General features: G+C 37.7%; 1 protein-coding gene across 1 annotated transcript in view; it reads right to left on the bottom strand.

Annotated features, from left to right (window-relative positions):
* Nucleotides 1–3,538: 3,538 nt before the first annotated feature.
* LOC127446514 (serine/threonine-protein kinase N2-like) overlaps nt 3,539–8,499 on the bottom strand; it is a 119,390-nt gene continuing 114,429 nt past the window's right edge. The window contains exon 22 of the mRNA XM_051707489.1: nt 3,539–7,004. Within this exon, the coding sequence (XP_051563449.1) occupies nt 6,801–7,004 (204 nt within the window). The 3' untranslated portion in view covers nt 3,539–6,800. The remainder of the gene's footprint in view (nt 7,005–8,499) is intronic.

The raw sequence follows: 8,499 nt of genomic DNA, 5'->3' as shown, positions 1-8,499 counted from the left end.
TACTAGTGATTCACGGTAAATAATAGTACTACTAAACTCATGTCAGAGCTGCAGTGCAGATTTTGAAGCACATGCTTCTGACAGTCTTCTGAGTCCAGCCTTTGAGGTCCCGTTCCCCCTCTTTCCAACAACGTCCAATCACTCTCCATACTATCAATAGAAAAGACAAATGTCCACAAAAAAAAAAAAAAAAAAAAAGAAACTTTATCAATAATATAAGCATGATTTCATTAAAATTAACAACACATGTAAAAGCACCAGGGTTCATGTGTTCTTAAGCTATTTCTTTCTTTTCTTTCTTTCTTTCTTTTTTGACAATAGCATTGATCAACCTCAAGGTGGCATCATTAAACCTGAACATTTTCAGTACATTTTGGCCATTTTATTTTATTTTTGAATTTGGCATTTTTCTGCTGGCAGCAAAGATTCAGTGAGAATTTAAAGATCTGAAATTTTTGCTAACATGCATGTATGGAAATTTTCAAATCCTTTTCAAAGGCTTATATTTTTTAGAGCAGTTTATTTACCTCATCATTAGTTTAGGTGTATATATTTATGTCACAATAAGGTGCAAATGCAAATTGTACTGGGGTTCTTTTTCAATAGAGAAATGTAAAATGAGTATTAAGGTACATGAGACCTACAATAGTGGCATGAGTGTTTTCAAGGTGTCCAAATCTTGTTTTCCTTTATGAGAAACAACTCGAAGGGACTGAAATGTAAGGAGCCAGAAGATAGTATTCTAATCCACAATTAGGCTGCCTTATGTAAATCTGTACAAATGGTAAACAATAAGTTAGTACTGCTCTCTAATTTAAACTTTATCAGTGCCACCCCTAATTCCCTCCTATATTTCTGCCCACTTCCTGTCTAAAGATAAAAAAAATAAAAATAAAAAAAATAGTAGGATTCTCTGAAGCACCAACACTGATGGGCAGAGCCTCTCCTCTTCAACCTATTTCCCAGCTTCCCTTTCCTCTTCCTGTCTGTAAATCTGTCCCATGTCCTGACTTTCCCCACGAGACCATGTAGCCTACTATTTCCATGACAATTTCCCAAGATACTGTCTAGTCACTGACTGTTTTTGGAAGCAACTAATATTTTAAACTGGACCATGAACAGGTTTTCACATAAATCCATGTGAATCACAAGTATATTTCACTCACAAAGGTCAGTCATAGGTTCATGGTATTGTTTCACATATAACACCATTTTGCACAATAAGGTAGGTTTCCTTTAAGAACAACCCTCTAGTAAAATTATTTGAGATGTTTATGATAATACATTGCAGTTGAGGCTGTTTAAACACACTGCCTTAAAGGGATAGTTCACCCAAAAATGAAAATTCTTTCATTTACTCAACCTCATGCCATCACAGATGTACATGACTTTCTTTCTTCTGCACAACACAAAGATTTTTAGAAGAATTTCTCAGTTGGTTCTTACAATGCAAGTGAATGGTGACCAGATCTTCGAAGCTCCTAAAATCACAAAGGTAGCATAAAAGTAATCCTTATTTTAAATCCATATCTTCAGAAGTGATATGATAAGTGTGGGCAAGAAACAGATCAATATTTAGATCCTTTTTTACTATAAATCTCCACTTTTACTTTCTTTAACATTTTGAAAGTGAAGATTTATAGTAAATAATTTTCTGAGAATATTTTTTTTTTTCTCAGAACATTTCTCACCCACAACTATCATATCACTTCTGAAGATATAAATTAAACCACTGGAGTCTAATGGATTACTTTTATGTGGTCTTTATGTGATTTTTGGAGCTTGAAACAGTCTTGTCACCATTCTCTTGCATTGTAAGGACCAACTGAGACAGTATTTAAAAAATCTTTGTTTGTTTTCTGAAGAAGAAAGTCATGTACATCTGTGATGACAGAGTAAATGATGAGAAAATTTTCATTTTTTGGTAAACTATCCTATAGAATTGTTCGGGATACAAAAATGAGCTGCATGGTCGAGTTGCCACAAAGAAGCCTTTACTGCGGCAATGCCACAAAAAAGCCCGGTTACAATATGCCCGACAACACCTTGACACACCTCACAGCTTCTGGCACACTGTAATTTGGAGTGACGAGACCAAAATAGAGCTTTATGGTCACAACCATAAGCGCTATGTTTGGAGAGGGGTCAACAAGGCCTATAGTGAAAAGAATACCATACCCACTGTGAAGCATGGTGGTGGCTCACTGATGTTTTGGGGGTGTGTGAGCTCTAAAGGCACAGGGAATCTTGTGAAAATTGATGGCAAGATGAATGCAGCATGTTATCAGAAAATACTGACAGACAATTTGCATTCTTCTGCACGAAAGCTGCACATGGGACGCTCTTGGACTTTCCAGCACGACAATGACCCTAAGCACAAGGTCAAGTTGACCCTCCAGTGGTTACAGCAGAAAAAGGTGAAGGTTCTGGAGTGGCCATCACAGTCTCCTGACCTTAATATCACTGAGCCACTCTGGGGAGATCACAAGCATGCGGTTCATGCAAGATGACCAAAGACTTTGCATGACCTGGAGGCATTTTGCCAAGACGAATGGGCAGCTATACCACCTGCAAGAATTTGGGGCCTCATAGACAACTATTACAAAAGACTGCACACTGTCATTGATGCTAAAGGGGGCAATACACAGTATTAAGAACTAAGGGTATGCAGACTTTTGAACAGGGGTCATTTCATTTTTTTCTTTGTTGCCATGTTTTGTTTTTTGATTGTGCCATTCTGTTATAACCTACAGTTGAATATGAATCCCATAAGAAATAAAAGAAATGTGTTTTGCCTGCTCACTCATGTTTTCTTTAAAAATGGTACATATATTACCAACTCTCCAAGGGTATGCAAACTTTTGAGTACAACTGTAGGAGGGATGGAGTTATTACAGTTCATATTAAGTGACTAGGCAAAACTAGCTCTTGCTTTCCACAGGAAATCCTTGTTACTCATTTAGTAACTATCAAATACACACCCAGGACCTGTTGGACCCGCAGAACATGCAGCACATTAGCTTTATGCCTCTTCACCTCGACAGTCAGGTGACTCAAACACCCTTCTGCCTTTTCTCACTGCAAATTGAAAAATGAGGTTATTAGTAAATCATCTAGACCGGTTTTCATTTGACAGTGATCCTAAAACACATTGTAACACCAAGTACTCAAACTAGCCCATCAAGTTTGACCAGACAGATACTCTCTACATGTCACCTATAGAAAAATCTCACATGTCACATTATAACTCTATATTAAGAACTGCTAACAACATCAGTTTGCTACCAAGAGAAACAAACAGAAACCAGATCTTGGTTGGTGTACTGAATGTAACTGAGGAAGGTTTCATGATACTTAGTGGAAATGTTGGCAGGAGTCCATCAAACCTACCTCTAATGAAGAAATGTCTGCTTCATACCAACAGTCTACAGAGAGAGATGTGAGATCACTGTAGGAATAAATGTGTCAAACAAGCAAGAAATAGTGACTGTAACCACAGTTCTCAAGCTGCATATCCCCAAGTATGAAACAATTTCTAGTAAAGGTGGTTTAATGTTGACATGTACAACCACAAAATGGCTAAATTATGAGATATTGTTGCAAAATTACAAGATCTGAAACAGTCTGACTACAAATGTCCTTTAAAAAATGTCAACTAATAAAACATACAGCCAGCTTTGGCATAACCACATGCCAAAAATATAATTTTTGATTTTGTTTTCATGAATATACATTTTTACATTCCATTTTAAAAGTTCAGAATTGCTCTCAACTTTGAGCTGCCCTCTCCAAAATGATAATCTTACAATTCATATATCTGTGTACAACCATTGTCATAACATACAGCAGATCCAAAAGGCTAATATTCTAAAAATACAGTATAAAACTATAACTTACATTTATTACATTGATTAGAGTACAAGGTTGCTTTTATAGAAATGAAGAGACTGGAGAGAGAAAATTCTCAAAAGATCAGTTAATTGCAGCTTTCTCTCATTTTCCTTTCTAAAGTTCAAGTTCATCCATCTGTGCTCTTGGCCAGGGGCGGACTTAGCACTAGGCAAAGGTAGGCAACCGCCTAGGGCCCCCAGAAGCCAAGGGCCCCCTAAAAATACAAATAATATGCTTTTTTATTTTCATTAATGCTAAATAACGTGTGCTGAAATTTTAAATATCACTGTTACAACGCTGATATGATTGTTATCGCTGTTATTTTCAGCACCATCAATGCAAGCAACCCCCTCCCCCCTCAGAACAGGCAGTAATGGAATATTCCAAGGTTTTATGCATCTACACAAGTTCATAAAAAGGTGAAAGTGAGCCAAACTGCTCAGACAGTTTTGTGTGATACATTGTTGCTAGTTCAGTTTGAACTGAAATTGTGGAGAGAGAAATATTAAACTGAATCAAGACTTCCTAAGGTAACACTGTCTTTCCAAACGGACCAGATTGCTGCATAGCCTGCGCTGCTATCCGCCACTGCTTCCACGAGCACAGCACTCACTATAGTCACCAACACAGTTGTTGATGATGATTATGATCTGGGCGTTGACACTCATAAATAAGAACTTTTTTTCACAGACTTTTGACTCATGTTCGCCTTATCTAGCAGCATAAATCTAACTTTTTTATGTTTTCAAATGTAAAAGTTTATCAATGCCTTCTGGAAACATGCAAAGTCAACTTTTAGTCTAATAATCTGGATATAGTTCATTCAAGGTCATTGGAGGAAAAGTTGATGGAGGAAAAGTGAATTAAGAAAGAGGGAGAGCAAGAAAGAAAAAAGTTACTGTAGTAGTATATACAGTATTGTAGTTCATAGTAGCCAGATTGTATTTGTTATATAATGTGTTGTAGGGCTGTAAATGAAAATTCGAAATTCGAATATTCGATGAATTTAAGAAAAATACACATATTCGAAGTTTGGATGTGTGTTAAGCGCTGGCGATGACTTCAGACCGATCGCATTCTTGCGCTAAAAAAGGCTAGATGAAGAGCAACAAAATACAGTTTAACAGAAACCTGGTGTCTTGAGATGCATTTTAAAGTTCTTTTAAACTTGACACGGCATCTAAAAAAAAGGTGCTCATGCACGAGACGCTGAATAAACAAAAACAAAGAGAAACAAAGACATTCCATCTAGCGCATTTACATAGAAAAACAAATGGTAAACTGGATGGTTGCAAAAGCGTTCGGTGTGAACAGCCCCTTACAGTAGGTGAAGGTCTTTGCCCATTGCGTCTTGCTCTCTTATCTGCATTTCTCAGATTAAGCAATGGGTTTGTCTGTAAAGGAGTTCAAGTTGGAAATGTGTGTCTCGAGATCCTCGCGTTCTGTTCCTTTCTGTTGTGTTCCGCTTTGCCACTGAGTTCAGCCGAATACCACTGCTATCTGGGAATAATTCTACCCTACATACAGCTGTAATTAATGAAAAACACTGTGGTATATCGCTGTTAGTTTGTGGCTGTGGTAGTATATACTGTGGCACCAGTGTAAGTGTAACACCATGTTAACACAGAACTGCCTATTGAAGCGTTTCCCCCCCTCGTTTTACTTTTGACTTAGAATTTGAGAATATGAACCGACTAAAACTTTATATTTTATGCACTTTAACAGCCAGGAATGTTCTTTGCAATAATATAACACGGTGCTGTATGGTTATATGTATTCAATGTGCCCTCTTGTGGACTAAGGAAATAACGTCAATTTAAAAAAATCAGCTGACTTTAAAATTCGAATTTAGAAAATTTTTAAGGTCAATTTTCTCTGCCAATTGACAGCCCTAATGTGTTGTCAGGCATTATTATTCACTCCTTTTTAGAAATTTGGCACAACCAGGGAGAAAGACACAACCACGGACACATTTTTGCTTGCTGTTTGCACAGTCTAGTGCTGTCACATAGACCGATGAGGGATCTCAGGACACTTACTGTACTTCAGTGGTATCTTTCAGGATGAAGGAATATTTTCAACATACCATTCCATCAATCAATCAATCAATGTATCTATCTATCTATCTATAATTACAGCACCTTTAAGAGAAAACTGACGTTAATGTGTGTCATTGAAGAGGGCCCCATCCCTGTAATTTGCCTAGGGCCCCCAAATCACCAAATCCACTCCTGCTCTTGGCCAAGGTCTTTTTAATCCAATTTAATACGCAAAGGGTAAAAGATCATTTGGCAGGATGCTTTGGTAGGTTTTCTGTAACTGATATATACTGTTTGTAAGCCATGTAAAGAATTTTAGGCATTGAAGGGAATACAAGACAAAATAAATAATTTTAGAGTATTTGAGAGGCTCCTTGAGCTTCTGTTGATTCTGATGCTGCTCTTAGACTGAAGAATTTGTAATTTGATGTCTCAGTTGGGTTCAGCTCTTCAGCTCACCTGTGTCTGCCCTCCAAGTCTGGAGACAATGGCAATTGGCACATTTTAGTATTTTAAAAAAGCAGAAGAAATGGAAATCAAAAATATTCTTCCCAGCAAATGTGAGGAGAATGGAGAGGGAAGCTGGACGTTACTGATCCTGTTAAATCCTCAGAAATATTTAGTAGTTACCAATAGGTGTCCCAGTGGTCTGACGACAAAAAGATGCCACAATGGGCTACCAAGACTTAAAAATGTCATTCTCGTTTCTTAAAGCAAGTTATTGCCAATCCCATAAATGGCATGGATAAGAGCATAGAAGAGGGAAAGCACTTTTGTTCTGTAATGGTTCTTAAAGAAAGAGAGCTGTTCCCTCAGCTGTTCAGTTGGTTCACAGTGTTGAGCATGTGTGAACAGAGTTTATGATCTGGGTTAACACCAGTCAGCGATGTAGTCAAAATCTGCAAACATCTCCTGCTCATTGACAGTTAGAACCCTTGGCTCACGAGGTGGAGTTAGTATGGGTGCCTCTGAGGTGAACTCATCATCAAAATTACTAACGTCCTCGCGGTCTTTGATGGTTGGCACGAACGGAGGCAGGATCTTCTTTGCCAGCAGTGCAGTCCAATCCATATTCTGAGAGAGAATAGAAGTGTGTGGTAAAGATTTTATTGTTAAGTGTAGGAATGTAAAAAGTTAATACTAAAGTAAAAAAAAAAAAAAAAAAAAAAAAAAAAAAAGTGTAACGATTCCAGTTTCTCTAGTATCGTAGCACAGAGTACTCAATTCGGCGCAGTTGCTTCCCAACACCTCACATGCGTATTGTAGTAATGCGACAGCATGTGAGCAGTCAAACGCAAATGCATGCAAAACACCCATCTTGCAGAGGTAATAATGTTAATAGTCAGTTATGTCTAAAGCAAGTTTAAACGAGGAAGACAAAAAAAAGACAAATTCTAATTTGTGTCAAATATCAGATCTGTGTATTAGGTTTTGCGGTGTAAATGCAGCCTTACACCTTGTCCTAACCAGGCGCGACACGATAAGATTCCAGCGACAAAAAATCTGTCTGTCCACACTAGATGGAACGTGACACCACTACATTCAAACACTAAAATTAGGATAATTCACAATAAAATGTAGGAAACATTGAGCGCAATTCATTTTCTCACTGACAATGCATATGAGCATACGCTTTTTACGGCAAACCCAGAGGGGATAAATAAACTCAAACACATATACACACATACCATTTATGTTTATGTTCACGCAATACTCCTGTTGTTATTGAGCACAACAGTCTTGTTCATGAAGTAAAAATCCCATTAATTTCTTCCAGAGATGAACTGATTTTCAACGCTAACTTATAAACCTTTAAAGACAGACCTATCATGAGCTCCGAGGTTGTTCATCGATGGTAAATGCTTCCGTTGAAGCCACCTGTCTGTATTATTTCAACTCTTTAATAGTGGAATTCCTGTTGAACAACCATATTACCCATGGTCCAGCAGAGAAAGCTTCACCAATCAGAGAACCACAGTCAAAAAAGCCAGTCAAATAAAGCCCGGAAGCGACTGCTTGCTCCCATGAAGCACTCTGAATTACGCAAACGAGTCGGTCTCCCTGCACTCTCAAACTACTTATATATTTGTGTATATCAGAATATTTCACAATAAACGTAAACTATACTGTTTCTGTACTTATAATCAACAACCTAAAATCAATAGTTTTATATATTTCCATAGTTTTATATTTGATTATATCATGCGCAATGCTTCGTTGGATTGTAGTCTGTGGCCTCATAAAAGACGGTAAGTACACAGACTTGTACCTTTGTCTTTTAGTCTTCTTTTCAAATACTTTTTTGCCTTAAAACACAGTCTGTATTGTTGCAATTTACCTCGGAGCTGGTTGTTTGGTTCATGCTTTAATGGAGGATTTTATGAAAAGTCTATGGAAGAAATGAATGGGAAAAATGCTTCAGGAACCCAGACGGCTGAAAAAGTGGGCGGGCACTGTTGCGCTCTATTTCGCCGATCTCCACGTGACAGGGAAGTGGAGAGAAAGTCTGAATGAGCCGGTATGTCACCCCTCTGCCATTCTAAGTAGGTGTGTGTGTATGTGTGACAGA

Source organism: Myxocyprinus asiaticus, chromosome 9 (genome assembly GCF_019703515.2).
Source record: "Myxocyprinus asiaticus isolate MX2 ecotype Aquarium Trade chromosome 9, UBuf_Myxa_2, whole genome shotgun sequence".
Lineage (NCBI taxonomy): Eukaryota > Metazoa > Chordata > Actinopteri > Cypriniformes > Catostomidae > Myxocyprinus > Myxocyprinus asiaticus.
Note: the sequence above shows the minus strand (reverse complement) of the source record. Positions and strands in the feature narration are given on the sequence as shown.